General features: G+C 43.3%; 1 protein-coding gene across 1 annotated transcript in view; it reads left to right on the top strand.

Moving 5' to 3' along the window:
- Positions 1-20710, top strand: part of LOC130917917 (protocadherin-16-like) — a 231571-nt gene that overhangs the window by 193505 nt on the left and 17356 nt on the right. The window contains exons 11-17 of the mRNA XM_057839694.1: positions 3850-4089; positions 7751-7876; positions 10266-10475; positions 12680-13546; positions 17556-17669; positions 17744-17955; positions 18275-18426. Coding sequence (XP_057695677.1) covers positions 3850-4089; positions 7751-7876; positions 10266-10475; positions 12680-13546; positions 17556-17669; positions 17744-17955; positions 18275-18426 — 1921 coding nt within the window. The remainder of the gene's footprint in view (positions 1-3849; positions 4090-7750; positions 7877-10265; positions 10476-12679; positions 13547-17555; positions 17670-17743; positions 17956-18274; positions 18427-20710) is intronic.

Here is a 20710-nt window from a genome sequence, read left to right as displayed (position 1 = left end):
AAAAAAAAAAATCCCACATGAGGCAAAGAAAAATTGCCACATGGCAAATTTGATTTTACCACATGGCAAAAAAATGCCACATGGCAAAATCAATTTTGCCACATGGCAAAAAAAAAAAAAAAAAAAAAAGCCACATGACAAAAAAATGCCACATGGCAAAATAAATTTTTCCACATGGCAAAAGAAATGCCGCTCGGCAAAATCAATTTTGCCACATGGCAAAAAAAAAATCCCACTCAGCAAAATCCATTTTGCCACATGTGAAAAAAATGCCACTTGGCAAAATTTATTTTGCCACATGGCAAAAAAATGCCACATTTTGCCACATGGCAAAAAAATGTCACATTGCAAAAAAATGCCACATGGCAAAATCAACTTTGCCGAATGGCAAAAGAAATACCACATGGCAAAATTGTTTTTGCCACATGGCAAAAAAAGCAAAATGGCAAAATCTATTTTGCCTCATGGCAAAAAAATGCCACATAGCAAAAAACGCCACATGGAAAAATCAATTTTGCCACTTAGCAAAAAAAAAAAAAAAGATGCCACATGGCAAAATCAATTTTGCCACATAGCAAAATCAATTTTGCCACAGGGCAAAAAAATGCCACATGGCAAAAAATACCACATGGCAAAATCCATTTTGCCCCATGGCTAAAAAATGCCATATGGCAAAAAAAAAAAAAAAAAAAAAAATGCCACATGGCAAAATCCATTATGCAACAAGGCAAAAAATGCCACATGGCAAAATCCATTTTACCATATGGCATATACCACTTTTGGTTCTAAGTCCTGCTGTAAAAAGAACACACACACAGCAGAGATTCGCCTACCTGAACACTGTCTCGCTCGCTACCACCGCCGCACTAACAGCCTGTAACGGTCTGGGCATATTTTACAAGATTTTCCACAACGGAGCACGGCGGCCATCGGGAAAGAAGCCGTAAACACACGCTCTAGACACGCAACATCAAGGCATGCCGTGCTCTCTGGAAATTAGGGGGCACTTGTTGCCTTTTATTTTTTTTCCTTTCCAGCATGAGGTTGCATTGATACCTTTTCAATTTCATGCCTTAAATTGCAAAGCGAAAGAAAGAAAGCCGACGCCGGTTTGTTTTGGATGCTCATTGCGATAGTTTTGCCCTTGAGCTTTTAATCTGCTCCGAGTTACCGCTTTGAATTTTCTTCTCGACTCACCCTGTGATCCAGCTCTATCCCCGATCACTCAAAGCACATGTGAAAGGTAAAAAAAAAATGTGGGAAAGAGGAAATTTCATTAAGGGTGTTTCTAACATCTTAAGCTGAAATGAATGCTTATTGGCGCCGCAGTACTTCGGAATACATGAGTACTTGCTGAGTTTATTACTAGCGGAGAGAGTTGAGGTTTGAAAGCTCATTGCCTGCCACTGCTCATGGAGCCCGGTTCGCAGGCGTAAAAGGAGGCGTGGTCAGGCGAGGAGCGAGTCAAAAACAAAGATAAGGTGATGCGTGGGGTTGTGATATAGTGTTTATGTGTTAAAATATTTCAGGTCCAGGTAAAATGGGGACATTTGATACTCATCGCACTTGGGCCCTGTTCACATTTGTTCCACTACAGCCTAAAATCAATAGGAAGTGACCCATAAATGCCTCCAAATTAACAGGAAGTGACCCAGAAATTAGTAGGACGTTACCTGGGAACTCCCCAACAGCAACAGGATGTCAGCCAGAAATGACATGCACCCAAATCAACAGGAACTGACCCATAATTAACAGGACGTGACCCATAAATGACCCAAAATTAAGAGGAAGTGACCCAAAAATTAACAGGAAGTTATGTGGGAATTCCCCAATCTCAACAGGAAGTGAGCCAGAAATGAAATGCCCCAAAATCAACAGAACGTGGGCCATATATATGCCACAAAATTAACCTGGAAGTGACCCATTAAATGGCACAAAATTAACAGGAAGTGACCTGGAAATTAACAGGAAGTTACCTGGGAATTTCCCAACATAGTCAGGAAGTGAGCCACAAATAAAATACCCCCAAATCAACAGGATGTGAACCATATGTGCCACAAACCTGAGGAATCCTGAGAAAGTGGCACAGCAGCAACCCAAAAGGAGCAGGAAAATGTCACCAAAATCAACACGAACAGGCCTGAAAATGCCCCTAAATCAATAGGAAGTGACCTAAAATCAGGGGCGGAGCTAAGGGGGCCAGTTTGAGGGCATAAAACGGGGCCGTCGGGCGAAGAGAGAGTAAAAAACAAATATAAAATGATGCATGAGGCTTTAATATAGTGTAAGTGTTAAAATATTTCAGGTCCAGGTAAGCGGGAACATTTGATACTCATCACACTTGGGCCCTGTTCACATTTGTTCCGCCACTGTCTAAAATTAATAGGAACATTCCTAGTTATGCCCCAAAATGAAAAGGAAGTGATCAATGAATGGCCCAAAAGGAACAGGAATTGACAGAATATCAACAGGAAATGACGTGAAATAGCCCAAAATGAACTAATTGCCTGGCACCACTAGACGTCTACTAGTGATAAACTTGTTCCAATTCACAGCAGAAGGATGAAAATAGCTTGTTTTTCTGTTTTTTAGTTGTCGAATGATTTCCTGACGCATGTATCGATAATTGTTGTATCGCCAAATAGTGAACCTTGTATCATATCGTGAGCTACCCAGCGGTTCCCACCCCCATATATGCCGCAAAATAACAGAAAGTGGCACAGGAGCAACCGAAAGTGACCAGGATATGTCCCCAAAATCAACAGGAACGGACCTGAAAAAGCCCCAAAATCAATAGGAAGTGACCTAAATTCAGGGGCGGCGCTTAGGATGCCCGGTTTGTGGCCGTAAAAGGGGGCGTGGTCGGGCAAGGAGAGATTCAAAACAAAGATAAAGCTGATGCGTGGGGCTGTAATAGTGTTTAATTATTAAAATATTTCAGGTCTTGGTAAAACGGGGTCCTTTGATATTCATGTCATTGGGGCCCTGTTCACATTTGTTCCGCAACTGCCTTAAATAAATAGGAAGTGACCCATAAATGCCCAAAAATTAACAGGAACAGACCTGAAAATGCCTCAAAATCAATAGGAAGTGACCTAAAATCAGGGGCGGAGCTTAGGATACCCGGTTTGCGGCTGTCAAAGGGGGCGTGGTCGGGCGAAGAGAGAGTAAAAACCAAAGATAAGCTGATGCGTGGGGTTTTAACATAGTATTTAAGGGGTAAAATATTTCAGGTCCAGATAAAGCGGGGACATTCGATACTCATCGCACTGAGGCCCTGTTCACATTTATTCCGCCACTGCCTAAAATCAGTAGGAACGTTCCTGAGAATGCCCCCAAATCAATAGGAAGTGACCTACAACCAGGGGTGGAGCTTAGGGGGCCTGGTTTACAGGTGTAAAAGGGGGTGTGGACGGGTGAGGGGACAGTAAAAAAAACAAAGATTCATTGGGCGTGCGCAGCGGTGCTACTAAACATAATAAACAGCAAATATGGCGGAATGTTGGCTTTAATTTACTGTTTTACTATTATTTTTAACTATTTTTTGCATTTTTAACAAAAAAATGCCATTGCTTGGAGTGGGCGGGCATATTTTTTTCCGGGCTTAGGAACTTTGGTGGGGTCAAAGTGCATCATTCGCTGTCGCACTGCCCCCTAGGGCCTGACATGAATACTACATCATTTTCATACGGAATTGCGACATCGTTCGAATGGAGACGGGCCCATATAAATTTGAAATTTTTGTATTCTCTGAGAGTCCCCATGTAAACGGCCCCTAAACCTTTGGACAGCGAGTGTCAGGGAACTGTTTAATCACAGTCAAACTCATGCCCCTAATCCCTTCCACAGGTTCTTTGTCTATCTTCAAAACTTTGGACCGCGAAGAGCAGGAGGTTTTCAACCTGACCGTGGTGGCCGAGGACCACGGCACCCCTCGCCATTCTACCACCCAGCTGCTGCGCGTCTACGTGGTGGACGTCAATGACGAAGCGCCCCGGTTCGAAGAGAGCAGTTACGAGGCCCAAATCGCGGAAAACCAACCGCGAGGGTCGGCTGTGTTGACGGTATCGGCCTTCGACCTGGACCAAGGTAAAAAATCAGGACGACCGATCCACGTTTTGCTGTTTTCTCCCATTTTGCGACAAAATAAACGGCAGATCTCTACCCATAAAACAACCGGCGTGAGAGCATGACTGATTTGTGTACTGCGTCTCACAAAGCAATGAATGATATGAATTATAGTTATGATGACAACTAAGTTAGATGGTCAAACCATGTTGTCCTCACAATTGCATACTGCGAGTCCAACAAACATTCTTTTGTGCTGTTTTTTTTTTTCCCTAAATGAGTGCCTTGGAGACGGGATGCGTTTCCACATGGCGTGACTCAGAAGCAAATAAAACAAAAAGCATTGTAAACGTTCTGTCCAAATGTAGTAAACAAAGCCAGTTTTGCGAGGAACATAGCACAAAACGTGGTATCCACATACCTGGGAGAAGCGTCATTTCTAAGGCCTTGTTCAGACTGGCAGGCAAAATCTGATTTTTTAGCTAATCTAGATTGAAACTAGATGGGTCTTTTGTAGTGTGAACAATCACAATGCACAAAAATCAGTATTGAAGCCACATACGGGAAGTAGTTTAATTCCTGATTCCTGATTCCTCCTCAAATCTGATTTTTTTCTTTAGGGCTGACTGTTCACACTACTTTAAAGAGCATATGACAGGAGAAAAAAGTCTTAAATAGCATTATTATGTGAATTAGAATCATATTTTGAGACGATTTGACTATATACAACAATTTAGCAAAGCGCAGATGACGAGAAATTAAGTCTTTTAATCTGCCGGTTAGCCACGCCTACCATTATAGGGCTCTAGCGTCCCCAACAGGTCAGCGGGAGACTTGGCTCATCGGTTTTACTATTCAGCCCATTGTGGGGGAATTATTCAGAATGAGGAAAACGCGACGAAGAGAGCCGCAAAATGTCATTGTTTCAGTCTCTCTACTCCAATATTTTGACAGGATATTCTTTTTATCCTAGTATTTTCCCCAATTGCTGAATAAATGGCACGGTCATGACAAATAACAGTCTTGTGCTAAACGGAATATGAAATCATAAAAATGCACTTATTCAGGACGACATGGCAAAATTACTCTATAATGGTCAAAACTGTCGAATTCACCTTTACTGTCGCACCTCCCGAACGATATTTTATAACACCTAAATTGGACATATGTCATTTCCCTTCCCCGGCTTCGGAGAATGTAAACAAACCAAGAGGCGTGACAGCTAGCCGACATGCTAACCCGAACCAAGTGATGTTTCAAAGTCTTCCAAGCGGAAAATCACACATAACTAGCCCGGATTATTTGACATGACGACTGGGTTGTCGATTGTCTTTGCGGAATTGCAAACCGCCCGTTGGAGAGCAATTTACAGTTCGTTCCCCGTAGGAGGGCGGCTGCAGTTGTTGTGCAGCTAACGTGCAGCTAATGTGCATGAGGAGAGCTTTTTATATGCCTATCAATGATCAAACGTAAGTAGTCCTTTATTTAAAGAAAGTTTGTAGTGTTTACTTTGTAATCGCTGTATTAATATTTGACATAATACAAAACAAGATGTTTACTCACTTCCTCGTAAGTCCAATGGTCCCACAGTAGTAGGGCTTGTTTTGGCCAATATCCACAGTGAATGGGAACCTTTTGAAACTCCAAAAAGGCGCACACGGCTCTCCCTCATAAAGCAAGATTTTTCTGCAGCCGTTTGGCTGGCGTGATGCAAAAAATAAACATATTAATCCGCAAAATCAGCTGAATCCTTCGTCCTCATACACAACAGTATTGCTGTATGGTGAAGAGGACGCCTTCACTCGTACACGTCACAGTGCCCTCCTCCTCAATGCAAGACCGAAGCCGGAAGTCACTCATTTTCATGGCGCGGGATTCAAAAAACTAAATAAATAAAGCGATTGCTTCCACACACATCCAAGCGGTCCATATCATTCAGGAGCATAAAATACTGCGTGTATTATGAAATAAACATGCTTTTTCGTGTCACATGCACTTTAAGCAAGTGTCCAAACCGGACATGGACCTGTTCAGGATGATTGACACACCAGACAGGGTGCCGTGGCAACGAAGGCGTCAGGCAGAATTGTGATGTCACAGACAGTCAAAACTCATTTGGGCTTTTCAGACAGAGAAGCATCTTGTTTAAATCTTATATGAAATTACCTCACGTATGTGGTTTCAGATCAGATTTCTGTGCTTTGTGAGTGTTCAGACTACAAAAAAGCAATCCAGTTACAATATGGATGGGATAAAAATATGATTTTGGCTGCTAGTCCTAACAAGGCCTAAGCAACCTGTCAGATGGGTCAATCATGTGGCCCAGTATGAACAGGCCCCAATCCGATTTGGACAATTAGTGAAAATAGTGTGAACACTCAACCCCAAAAAAAGATTTAAGGTGGAATCTGATTGGAATCAGATATGCCTGCAGTCCAAGTGGAGCCATCCAGATTGAATCTTTTGTAACTACTGACCACTGCCCTAAGCCCACTGCCCTATTTTAATGCATATACTGCACTAGCCCCTCCCACCCCCCCATATAATCCAATCACGGTGCTGCGTAATGGCTGCCAGTCGGGGACCTGGCAGTCACAGTGAAAAGGCGGTAGGAGGGTCCCACACTTTTTCTCTATGGCATGTCTCCCGGGGCGTGGCCTTTTCTTTGTCTGGTCCGCCTGGTAGGGTTGGGGGGTCGGGGCTCCGGTCCCAGGCCACCCTGTGGCGACTTCTCTATGCTTTCCTTCTTTGCCTTCCCCTGTTTTTGTTTTCTGCCCGGGTATCCTCCTTGGGCTCAGGCGCGGGTCGCTTGCTGAGTACCTGTGGGTCAGCGGGGTAACGGCCACTCCAGGAAGGGGCCCTGTCCTGCTACGGGTCTAGTAGGCCGTGTCGGTTGGAGGGTTGCGGCGGTGGCTGGTCGGTGTTGGGGGCTGGTGTTGTGCCGCATCCCCTCATCCCTTCCCTGAAAGCCCACCTTGGATCCCGGGGGGATGACGGCAGCCCCCTTGCTGTAGCTGCGAGAGAAGCAATCAGCTGCGCTGGCTCACCTCCCCGATTGGCTAGGGAGGGACTGTGACCCTCTTCTGCAGGACTATCTACTACACGTCTGATGGGATTTATGCACAACTGGGTGAAATTAGACACACTCAAGTAGAGAAACTATCGATGCCAGGATTGGCGATCAGGCTGCATGGAATAGGATGTCAATATATCCACACTTACAACTGACTCACATAATACTGGTTTCTACCGATTTGTGTACGCTCCACCCCACCTAATCACAGCTCTTTTTGAGCCCCCCCCCCCCCCCCCCGCCCCCCTCCCTTTTCTCTCGGTCATCAGTTCCCCAACATGGTGTCAACTGGAAATACAATTAGCTAACGATAGCACTACTATATCCATAGTTGGCGTAGGCGTTGAATGTATTTATTGTCGTTGTTTGTTCTTCTCATCTGTCTCTCTCTCTTTTTCTGTTTTTATTTCTGCCCCCCCTCCCTTCCTGCTCGCTGCATTCTCCTAATGAATGAAGCACAATGAATAATCACAGCATTCAGCGCTATCAATCGGATTTGAGGAGGAATCAGATACGCCGGCAGTCTGAACGCAGCCTATGCTGCTTGGGCAAGAACAAACAAATATGAGGAAAGTAAGTCATGACACCCCTGTAATTTTTCTCCATCAGGATCCAATGGCAAGGTGACGTACGATGGCCTCTCAGTAGAGGGTTTTACGATCAACCCCGTAACTGGCGTCATCACCACCACTCAGCCACTGGACAGGGAACAGCAAGAGTACTACACGGTCACAGGTACAGTCACATTTGTTGGTGAGGCCAGCAGTGATTCATCTGCATGCAGGGTTCATACACTTTTTCAAGGACTTGACACAAAATATTTCAAGGACTTGAAAACATGACAGTAAAATCCAAGCATTTTCAAGGTTTTCAAGGACTAATACAAAGCATGTGCATGAGACAGTAAGTCAAAGTAGCTTGTCGTAATTTAAACTTCAGGGGCTTGAGATATTAATTTCAAGTGATCGCATGAAACACAGCCCCCCATTGCCATTCGTTTGTGCTACGTTTGCGCGAGTTGTTGAGACACCCCTCTGTTATTGAGAAAGTTGGTATGCTCCGTCAGCCACGATAAATGCAATAGATGGGGGGGGCTGCGTAACGTCATCACTCGAAATTAATATCTCTATATATCAAAGACGGTAGCAGCACAAGCGAAAGTTTTTTTCAGCACAAATGAAGCATAAACGATTCACACCAATTTTAGCCATTCGCCAGAGACAGCGAGAACGCAGACTGGTATTTCACATACTGTTTTTGGCATATTACATTTTTTGGGGGCATATGGCAAAAAGGCTTTTGGCATATTGCATTTTTTGATACATGGTATTTTGGGGGGCATTTTACAAAATGACTTTTGTCATATTGCATTTTTTTGTATATGGCTTTTTTTGGGGGGGGGGGGGCTTATGGCAAAATGGCTTTTGACATTTTTTTGGGTATGTTTTGTGGGGGGGGCATACAGTATGGCAAAATTGCAAAAATTGCAAAATGGCTTTTAGCATGTGACATTTCTTTTGGTATATGGCTTTTTGGGCATATGGCAAAATGATTTGGTATATTGCATTTTTTGGGGGTGGTATGGCATATTTTGGGGGGCATATGGCAAAATGGCTTTTGGCATCTGGCATTTTTTTTGGGTGTTTTGTTTTGATACATAGCAAAATGGCTTTTGCCATATGGCATTTTTGGGGGGCATATGGCAAAATGGCTTTTGGAATATGGCAGTTTTTCTTAGTACATGACTAAAAGGCTTTGTTTTTTGTATGTGGTAAAATAGCTTTTGGCAAATGATAGTTTTTGTTTTAATATGTCAAAAGAGCTTTTGCCATATGGTAGGCTTTTTTGTATATGGCAAAATGGATTTTAGCATATGGTATTTTTTGGTATATGTATTTTTGGGGCATATGGCAAAATGAATTTTGGCATATTGCATTTTTTGGTATATGGTATTTTAGGGGGCATTTGACAAAATGACTTGGCATATTGCATTTTTTTATTGACATTTTTGGGGGGCATATGGCAAAATGGCTTTTGACATTTGGCATTTTTTTGGGTATGTTTTTTTTTGGGACGGCTGCATATGGCAAAATTGCTTTTGGCATATAGCATTTTTATATACGTGGCAAAAATAGTTTGTTTTTTTTTGTATATGACAAAATGGCTTTTAGCATATTGCATTTCTTTTAGTACATGGCTTTTTTGGTCAAAATGGCTTTTGGCATATTGCATTTTTTTGGGGGGGGTTGGCATATTTTGGGGGTCATATGGCAAAATGGCTTTGAGCATCTGGCATTTTTGGGATATATGGCTTTTTTTGGGCATATAGCAAAATAGCTTTTGGAACATGGCATTTTTTGCAGGCTATGCACATCCATGCCATTGACGGGCATGCACGTCCAAATATCCCATTCATTTTGAATGGCAGGAAATGTGTGGCTTTGATTTTTGACTATACACTTACCATTACAAAATGTTTCTGCCTTTGAAAATGAATGGAAAATTTGGATGTGCAAGACTGTCAATGGCATCACCTTACTTGGGTGCTAGTTGATAGTCAATGTGCTGTAAAAGCCATTTTGCCATATACATAAAAAAAGCCACTTTTTGTTCTCGGCCCTAAAGCATTTTTAATTAAAATGGGGGTGAGTTGACCTCGGATTGACCTATAAAAAATATGTAAGTATCTTCAAAACGATAACAGCACAAACGAAACTTTTTACAGCACAAATGATTGACATCATTTTTAGGGCTTGAATTTGGACATGAAAAAGTTGTACGAACCCCGAATGTTTGAAAAGTGCAGTGTAAAGAATGATTTTAGGTTTATTTTGATGATCGCATGTCACAGACATGTTTTGAAGACACCTGGGAACTGTTTTAAATTGTGTGTAGGAGGAAAAGCATAATATGTCTCCTTTAAGGAGCTGATCAAAGGCACTGAAGTAGACAGAACAAAAACACTTTAAAGCCATTAGATACCGGTGGGCTCATTACTCTTCCAAATGGTTCCGAGCGACATGTCGACACGCACCCACGTGTTTACCTTTACTCTTATTACGTGAGCCTGACCGGCGCTGTCAATCACGCGATGCTTTATTTTATTTTTTTTACCCCACTTCAGTTTACGCAAAAGATGGCGGGCTTCCCCCGAACTACGCCAAAGCAACCGTGAAGATCCGGGTGCTGGACGAGAACGACAACGCCCCCATATTTGGAAGACTGTACTACGGCATCGAGGTGCCGGAGAATTTGGAGTCCAGGGTTCTTTTCACGCTACGAGCCACCGATCGGGACTCGGGGGACGGTGGGAAGATCAACTATCAAATTACAGGTAAAAAATGTTGTTTTCATTGACGATGACGAATAGGAAAATATTTCGTTTTTCATGACGATGACGTGAGGATGATCGGAGAAAAATGTGTCTCGGAGGACTGTGACACAGCATAGTTTGCGTAATATATTAACAGTGCCCCAAAATCAACAGGAAGTGACCTGTAAATGCCCCAAAAGGAAAAGGAAGTGAAGAAAAAAACAATAGGAAATGACGTGAAATGCCCCAAAGTTAACAGAAAGCGACTTGTAAATGCCCCAAAAGGAGAATTCTTGGGTCACTTCACAAACCCAAAATCAACAGGAAGTGACCTGTAAATGACCAAAAATAAACAGGAAGTGAATGACCGAAAATCAACAGGAAATGGCTTGAAATGCCCCCAAATTAAAAGGAAGTGAGCTGTAAATGCCCAATAAGGACCATTCTTGAGTCATTTCCTTTCAGTGACCCAAAAACAACAGGAAGTGATCTGTAAAAACGCTCCAAAGTCAACAGGAACTGACCTGTAAATCTTCCAAAATCAACAAAAGTGACCGTAGAACAATGGAAAATGACATGAAATGCCCCAAAATTAACAGCACTTGAGTCACTTCCTTTCACCAACCCAAAATCAACAGGAAGTGACCCATAAATGCCGCAAAAGGAATAGTGACCGAAAATCAACAGAAAATGAGAGAGACAATGAGAATGGAAAGTAGTATTTGACATATGGCAAAATGGCTTTTGGTATATGGCAGTTTTTTTTTTACATATGGCAATTGTTTTGACATATGTCAGTTTTTTTTTTTTTTTTTTTTTTTTTTTTTTTGCAAATGGCTTTTGGCATATGGCAGTTGTTTTTGCTCATGGCAAAATGGCTTTTGGTATATGGCAGTTTTTTGGACTTATGGCAATTGTTTTGACATATGGCAAAATTGCTTTTGGCATATGGCAGGTTTTTTGCATGTGGCAAAATAGCTTTTGGCATATTGCAGTTTTTTTTTGTTTTTGTTTTTTTTTTTAGCATATAGCTGTTGTTTTGACATGGCTAGCAAAATGGCTTTTGGCATTTGGCAGTTTTTTTTTTTTTTTTGCAAATGGCTTTTGGTGTGTGACAATTTTTTGGCATATGGCAAAATGGCTTTTGGTTTATGGCAGTTTTTTTTTTTGTTTTCTTTTACTTATGTCAGTTGTTTTGACATGGAAAAATGGCTTTTTGCGTATGGCAGTTTTTGTTTGTTTGTTTTCTTTTACATATGGCAGTTGTTTTGACATATGGCAAAATAGCTTTTGGCATATGGCAGGTTTTTTGCATGTGGCAAAATGGCTTTTGGCATATTGCAGTTTTTTAGCATAAAGCAGTTGTTTTGACATATGGCTGGCAAAATGGCCTTTGGCATATGGCAGTTGTTTTGACATATGGCAAAATGGCTTTTGGCATTTGGAAGTTTTTTTTTTTTTTTTTTTGCAAATGGCAAAATGGCTTTTGGCATATGACATTTTTTTTTCATATGGCAGTTGTTTTTGAATATGGCAAAATGGCTTTTGGTTTATGGCAGGTGTTTTTTTTTTTTTTACTTATGGCAATTGTTTTGACTGGCAAAATGGCTTTTGGCATTTGGCAGTTTTATTTTCTTTTACATATGGCAGTCGTTTTTGCATATGGCAAATTGGCTTTTGGTTTATGCCAGTTTTTTTTAAAATTTTTTTACTCATGTCAATTGTTTTGACATATGAGAAATGGCATTTGGCAGTTTTTTTTTTACATATGGCGGTTGTTTTTGCATGTGGCAAAATGGCTTTTGGCATATAGCAGTTTTTTTTAGCATACGGCAGTGTATTTGACATATGGCAAAATGGCTTTTGGCATATCGCAGTTTTGTTTATTTATTTATTTTTTTCATGTGGCAGTTTTTTTGGCATATGGCAGATGTTTTTGTATATGTCAGTTGTTCTGACATATGCTGTCATACGCTAAAAGCCATGTTGCCATATGTAAATAATCTGCCGTCTGCCAAAAGCCATTTTGCAATATGTCGAATACCCCTTTTGTTTTTGGCCCTGCTGGAAAATGAAGTAAAATGCCTCAAAATGAAGTCATTGCTTGGCATGGGCTGCCACTGACGGCCATAGACATCCAATCCGTTTGAAGTGGTTTGAAAGACTAACATTAAGATCAAAATTAAAAGGGTTGAAGTCTGTAGTTACTCGTGTTGACTTTGCAGATGGTGACCCTGCCGGAGATTTCCACTTGGACAGACAGTCTGGTGCCCTGTCCACCTCTGGGCCTTTGGACCGTGAAAACACAGCCAGATACACCTTGACAGTGACCGCCCAGGATCAGGCCCGCCCGTCTCGTAGCAGCACCGCCACCGTAGAAGTGACCATCATGGACATGAACGACCACAGCCCCCAGTTTACCACCAGCAGCTACACCGCGGATGTGTCAGAAGACGTACCGATTGGCTCTTTGGTTCTGGATGTGAAGGCTACAGATCTGGACGAGGGCCCCAACAGCCAGGTTGTCTACTTCCTGAGCCAGGGCTCCAAAAGTATGTTCATCATAGATCAAAACATGGGCCGCATCATCACAGCGGCGCCTCTAGATAGAGAGCGAACCGCCTCTTATACCTTCGATGTGTGCGCCACCGACTCCTCGCCGTCGAACCCTCGCAACTCCACCGCCAGGGTCACCGTCCATATTCAGGACGTCAACGACAACGCCCCATTCTTCATTCAGGACCCTCTTATTTTGAACATTTCCGCCGGTAGCCTTTCAAACCAAAGAGTGCTAGCCACCATGAGGGCAGAGGACAAGGACTTCGGGGCAAATGGGTCCGTGTTTTATCGATTCGCCCACTCCGTCAGGGGTTTCACTATCAACTCCCTGACGGGAGCCATCCAAGCCACTGAGAATCTGCAAGGTCTGACCCAAAGCCAGAGGACGTTGATTGTGCAAGCAATGGATCAGGGCAACCCGGCTCAGTCCTCCTTGGGGGTGGTCATTGTTTATATCAAGGAGCAGATGTACAGGGGGATTCGCTTCTCTCGCGCGGCGCGAGACGTCAGTCTGCAGGAGAATGCCGCAAAAGGTAGGGGAAATATTTTAATCTTTTTCAATTACAACAGTAACCTGGAACGCTAGATCATGGCGCTGGGTAGTGACGGCCAATCGGGGACATGGAAGCCACTGTATGAGGGCGGAAGATGGGTCCCACACTTTTTATATGGAGGCTCTCCTGGGGTGGGGCCTCCTTTTCGTCTTGGCTGTTGGTTGCAGGGGTGGGGTGGGGGTGGGGGTGGGGGGGCAGGGGTCCGGTTCCACACCGGGGGCCTCTCAGCATTGGGTCCGATACTTTTTATATGGCGGAGCCCCCTGGTGGTGTCTCATCTTCGTCTTAGGTGTTGGTTGTGGGGGTCGGGGGACCGGTTCCACACAGCGGTGGGCATTTTTACATGGCGGAGCTACCAGGGTGGGCCTCCTCTTCGTCTAGGCTGTCGGTTGCAGGGTTGGGGCGGTTGGGGCTCCGGTCCCACACCGGCGTGCGGCGGCCTCTCAGCAGTGGGTCCTACAATTTTTTATATGGCAGAGCTCCCGGGGCGGGGCCTCCTCTTCATCTTGGCTGTCAGTGAGGGGGGTCAGGGCTTCAGTCCCGAGCAGCTCTGCGGCGGCCTCTTCCTCCTTCGTCTCTATGTTCTACCCTGGCGCCCGATGCGGATCGCCGGCTGGGCACCGGCGTGTCGCCTTTTCCGGGTGGGGATCCTTTCGTTATCCGGGCCTAGTGGGCTGTGGGGGTCCCGCGGTGTGACACATCGGTTAGGGCACAGGTGCCAAACGGATTCCAAAAAGGGCCAAGTGGGTGCTGGATTTTGTTCCAACCAATAACGTGCAGAGTTTAACCAATGAACTTCCTACTGAAACAAGCAGCACCTGACAAAGTTTAACTGATTACACATGTAAAAGATCTGGTGATAAGGTGTCCTCTTCATTGGTTGGAAAGCAAACATGCACCCACTTGGCCCTTTCTGGAATCGGTTTGACACCTGTGGATTAGGGGGTTGCGGTTGGGAGTCTGGGTGGGCGTCCCTTTATCCCTTCCCTGAAGGCTGGTAAACGAGGGCGTAGATTGTCTGGGGGATCGCCCTGGGATGACAGTAGTCCCTTTGTCGAAGCTGCGAGAGGAGTGGTGAGCTGCGCTTGCCCTGATTGGCCGAGCAAAATAGGGGCACCTGGGTGGCCCCCGCGCAACATTTCCACTTTTCTACCGGACTATCACACATTTGAGTGGGTTCACACATGACTGGGTGCTGTTTGACACATTAAGGAAGAGAGATTGTTGGTGCCAGGATTAGCAATCAGGTAGCATAGACTAGGATGTCACAATATCCACCTTTACATATACATAATATTGGGTTCTCCTCCTCATATTGCTGAATTGTGTACACTTGACCCCGTCTAATCACGTCTTCTTTTGACTAACATTCCGTCTTCTTTCTCCTTGGTTATCAGGCCCCACATATGGTGTCTACAGGCAAATACAATTAGCTAACGATAGCACCACTACGTTCATAGGTAGCATAGGTGTGTAATAATGTACAGTGGGGAGAACAAGTATTTGATACACTGTCCCATTGGCAGTGTATCAAATACTTGTTCTCCCCACTGTATTTCTCGTTAGGGCCCGAGCACCCACATGGTGCGAAGGCCCTATTGTTCTGCAAAGGATTATTATTATTCTTTCTTCATGGCAAATGAAAATGGCCCATTTGGAGGTCTTAACATGCTCAAAAACTCACCAAAATGTGCACAAACATGCGGAATCGCGAACATTTCGATAATTTGGCAATGTTGTCAAAAAAATGGCTCAGTGGCGCCCCCTAGAATTTTTTAAAAAAGGCTTCTCCATTTAGGTTTTTTCAACATCGAGCGATGAAATTTGGGGAGTTGATACCTTGGGCTAAAATGCCTCAAAAAGTCTCTTGCACCCATATTCCAAACCCAACAGGAAATCTGGTATTTTGGATTGAATATTGAAAAACATGCCATTTTTGTCGAAAACCAGGGTGCACGTTTGAGACCATTGCGCCGAGGCAGTTAGTCGGATCCTCCTCAAAATTGGTAAGACTCTTCATGAGACATATGAAATGTTATCAAAAACATGCTCGAAAACTCAACAAAATTTGCACATATCAAAATGGCGACTTTTCATTCACGGGCCTGACACTCTGCTACTTCTTCTGTGGGAGAAACAAATACTATGTACTTTTCGATGAAATATATTAGGGATAAATTGGTTCATCTGATGACAGCAGTGAAGAACTGTTTTGACTCATTAAGGCTGTTGCTTCACACTCTGCTACTTCATCTGTAGGAGAAAAAAAACATACGACGTATTTTTCATCGTGCCAAAGTCGATGGGGTGCCAAAGTCGTACATTTTTTTAACAAAACACCAAATTCAGCTAATAACTCCACGATACAAAACACCAAATTCAGAAAATGACTAAACTCCCCAATACAACGTTCAATCTTTTTCATATTTGGCATGTACGTGATGTATCCCAGCCTGAACTCGACTTCATTCAAAAATCACCTATTAGGCCTGGCGCCCCCTGCTGGGAACAGGAAGTGGCCTTTTTTACGAGACCGACTCCTTCTGGAAGGGGAAAAAAACCTAATGAGCCCCCCCCAAAAAAATCACTGAAAAGAAATTATTATTATTATTAGGTGGTTGTTATGTCTTATTACCTGGTCTTTCCTTTGGAAAGGACTTTAAGGATGTCGATGCCATTGACGGCCATGGACGTCCAAAATGTTTCCCATTCATTTTCAATGGGGAAAAAACTAACTTTCCCCAAATCAACAGATAATGACCAGATATCAATAGGACCTGTCCCCCAAACATCCCTGACTCCATTGACGTTTATAGGGGGTGCTGCCATTGACGTCCATGGACTTCCAAATTTTTTCCCATTCATTTTCAATGGGAAATGTTTTTTTTTTCCCACAATCAACAGAAAATGAGTAGATATCAATAGGACGTGTCCCCCAAATATCTCCGATTGCATTGCCGCTTATGGAGGGTGATACCATTGACGTCCATGGACGTCCAAACTTCCCATTCATTTCCAATGGCATTTCTTCATGTTTGTTCATTCTATTGATGCCATTGTACTTGGATTCCATTGACGCTTATGTAAGTTGATACCATTGATGTCCATGGACGTGCAAATTTTTTCCCATTCATTTTGAATGGGAATTTTTTTCCCCCCAAATCAACAGAAAATGGCTAGATATCAATAGGACGTGTCCCCCAGATGTCCACGATTGCATTGCCGCTTATGGAGGGTGATGCCATTGACATCCATGGACGTCCAAACTTCCCATTCATTTCCAATGGCATTTCTTCATGTTTGTTCATTCTATTGATGCCATTGTACGTGGATTCCATTGACGCTTATGTAAGTTGATACCATTGATGTCCATGGACGTCCAAATTTTTTCCCATTCATTTTCTATGGGAATTTTTTTTCCAAAAATCAACAGATAATGACCAGATATCAATAGGACATGTCCCCCAAACTTCCCCAATTCCATTGACGCTTATTAAGGGTGCCGCCATTGGCGGCCATGGACGTCCAAATTTCCCATTCATTTCTAATAGGATTTAATTTATTTAATGCCACTGATAGGCATGTTTGTCCATTCTATTGATAGCCTTGGGCGGGGCTACGATCTGTATAGCCACACAGGAAAGACCAGGTGTAATTTCTCCAGAAATTGCAGTTTCTAGTTTTCTTGTATAATTCTTTTTTCATGGCAAATAAAAACGACCCTTGCTTTTTTGACATTATGTCGAAGTGTAGGCAAAATTTAAAAAATCACCAAAAAGAAATTGGAGAAATCGATTCGCTCGCCCTCGGGCCCGTTGAGTCCTGCTTGCAGGGCTAGTGTTTGTTTGTTCTTCTCCTCTTCTGACCGTGGAAGTGGTTGGACAGTTGAGGTTGTTAGCAAGATGGTACTGCATTAGGAATCAGTGAATAAGAAAATACCATCTTGCTAGTACAACAGTTTTAAATCTGGACATATTTTCTTTTCCAGGCACAGTTGTGACACAGACCCAAGCCCAGTACCCAGATGGCTCTCAAAATGGTGTCATTTACAGTCTTTTCAGTGGAAACCAGTTGCAATCTTTTGGAATAAACACCATCACCGGTAAGAGAGAGATAAAATGACGACGTCTGCTTTGAAAAGTTGTCAAAATTTGCATTTTTTTGGCGTTGTTTCAGGAGAAATATGGGTCCAGAAATCTGAAGGACTAGACTACGAGGAGACCCCTAAACTCCGCCTTGTGGTGAAAGCCGAGACGGCGTCCTCCAGCTCCTACATGGCGGTGAACTTAATCCTGCAGGACGTCAATGACAATTTGCCTCGCTTCCAACTGCAGAACTACGTGGCCTATATCCGAGAGGCGCAGGGTCATGATTTTCCCATTATCCAGGTGCGGTAGAACTAACTCCCATCGCCGCCCTCGCCCGAGTTTATTGTGGTTGGCTGTTGTTTGAGTGTGAAGTTATGGAGTAGAATAGAAACACTCTTCACTCCTTAGCGGCCTGGATAGTTTCACTCAGGCGCAGTAATGAATGGCTGTATTCTCAGCACTCCCGTTGAACGTATTCAATCAGTTGTGCTTTGGAAGCCGGTCCGCAAGGCTGGTTTTATTTCATTTGGACTCCAATATTGCAGCGCAGATTGTGTTACACTGACGCAGCTTTTTTTTTTTGCATGGGTCTCAATAGTTTCATTCAATCCTTTTGCAGGTCGCAGCGGACGATCTGGACCAGGGACAAAACGGCCAGGTGACGTATTCCATTCGGTCGTCATCCATGAGTGGGTTGTTCAAGATAGACCCAATGACTGGCAGTATAAGCACTACAGCCATCATGGATAGAGAGATCTGGACACAAACAAAGTGAGTCTTTGTTTTTTTTCAGTTCTTACACTAGACCGGGGCTCGGGAACCTATGTCTCGCGATCTTTAGATGAGGACCTCTGGCTCTACGGCAACCTCGTCATCTTAAATGTGGAACCGGCCGGCTCGCTTGACACGAACGAGCTGTGATGAGCTCCGCTCAGTCAACAGCAGGCCCCTCCCAGCTAAATGCCAAGTGATTTGTAGTGTATAAAAATGCGTTTGGGAAAATGAAACCATCATAGTTTATTGCGTGGGATCCCAAGTCACATAGGCGTGCACTCTGTTTCACTTTCTTGACTTTTTTAAACTGTCGACACTTCAGACAGCAAGCAGACAACAATAACATAGGAATTGTGTACAAATGGTAAATGGTGTTATACTTGTAAAGCGCCTTTACACCTTTCAAGGCCCTCAAAGCGCTTTATACTACATCGCCAGTATTTGTGATGTAACATCAGGAGCAATGTGGGATTCAGTATTTTTCTCAAGGATAATTAGACATTTTCATCAGGGCGGATAATCGAATCCTGAACCTCTGATTTGGGGGACAACTACTCTACCACTGAGCCACGCCACCCCAGAGGATTTATTGAACACACAAAACCATGCGATCGTGAAAAAAGAGACAAAAAAGGGTCCGTGACAACAACAACAAAAAAAGAGGGAAAACTGCGGTGCGAGACAAACAAACAAACAAAAAAACAAGGCAATAATGCAACCAGCAATGAAGGGATCGAGACTACGAACTGTCAAATGGCGGTAAGTCAATATCTCGGCGAGCCGCCTAGGATCGGTTTAAAGACACTGCTGATGAACTGGATATGGACGCAGGTACGATTTTGGGAAATCACAAAGCTCTCTAAAAAAAACACCTGACCAGCAGCAGAAAACATGCCAGTCGTCATACTAGCTTCGCTTTTTAGCTAGCACAGCTATTCTCAAATTGTCGCCACTTCAGACAGCGAGCAGACAACAATAACATGGGGATCGCGTAAAACGGTTTATTTAACATACAAAAAAAACCACGCTATCGCAAAAAGGGAGATACAAAGAAGGAGATACAAAAAGGGGTCTGTGACATTAGGTCGGGATAAAAAAATAAAATTTTAAAAAAATTAAAAAAACAGAAGGAAAACCACAGTGAGAGGCAGACAAACGAAAAAAAAAACAAGGAAATGATGCACCTAGGAACGAAGGGTCAAATGGCATACAAAATGGCGAATGGCAGCAAGTCAATATCTCGGCAAGCCGCCTAGGATTGGTTTAAAGACACTGCTGATGAACTGGATTTGGACGCAGGTACGATGTTGGGAACTCATGCCGAAGCTCTCTAACAAAACAATCTGACCAGCAGCAGAAATCGTGCCAGTCGTCCTACTGGTTTCGCTTGTCAGCGAGCACAGCTATTCTCCCGTCCATAAAAATGCATTTAGGAAAATGAAACCATGAAAGTTCACTGTGTGGTACCCCGACTCACAGAGGCTCGCAATCGGTTTCATTCATTTTCTTGACTTTTTCAAACTGCCGCTACTTCAGACTGCAAGCTGGCAACAATAACATAGGGATTGCGTAAAAGGGTTTAATGAACACACAAAAAAACATGCGATTGCAAAAAGGGAGACACAAAAAGGGTCCGTGACAGTAGGTCAAAAAAAAAAAAAAAACCTGGAGGGAAAACCGTGGTGAGAGGGCAGATTTACGGGAAAAAAACAAGGCAATGATGCAACTAGCAATGAAGGGATACACAAACTGTCAAATGGCAACAAGTCAATATCTCGGCAAGCCGCTTAGCATCGGTTTAAAGACAATGCTGGTGAGCTGGAATTGGATGCAGGTAACACCTTGGGAACTCATCCCACAACTCTGAAACAAAACAATCTGACCATCAGCAGAATGTGACAAAATCATGCCTGTCGTCATACTAGTTTCGCTTGCTAGCTAGCACAACTATTCTCCCGCCCGTAAAAAAACATTTAGGAAAATGAAATTATAAAAGTTCACTGCCTGGTATCCCAAGTCGCAAAGGTGTGCCATCAGTTTCACTTTCTTGACATTTTCAAATTGTCGACACTTCAGACAACTAGACAACAATAACATAGGGATTGCGCAAAAGGGTTTATTGAACACTAAAAAAAATAACGCGATCGCGAAAAGGGAGACACAAAAAGTGTCCATGACAGTAGGTCAGGATAAAAAATAAATAAATAAATAATAAGATAAAATAAAAAACTCGGGGGAAAACTGCGGTGACAGGCAGACAAACAATGATGATGTAACTAGC

The sequence above is a fragment of the Corythoichthys intestinalis genome, chromosome 6 (genome assembly GCF_030265065.1).
Source record: "Corythoichthys intestinalis isolate RoL2023-P3 chromosome 6, ASM3026506v1, whole genome shotgun sequence".
Taxonomy (NCBI): domain Eukaryota; kingdom Metazoa; phylum Chordata; class Actinopteri; order Syngnathiformes; family Syngnathidae; genus Corythoichthys; species Corythoichthys intestinalis.
The sequence above is the reverse complement of the archived record's forward strand: the minus strand, read 5'-3'. Positions and strand labels throughout refer to the sequence as shown.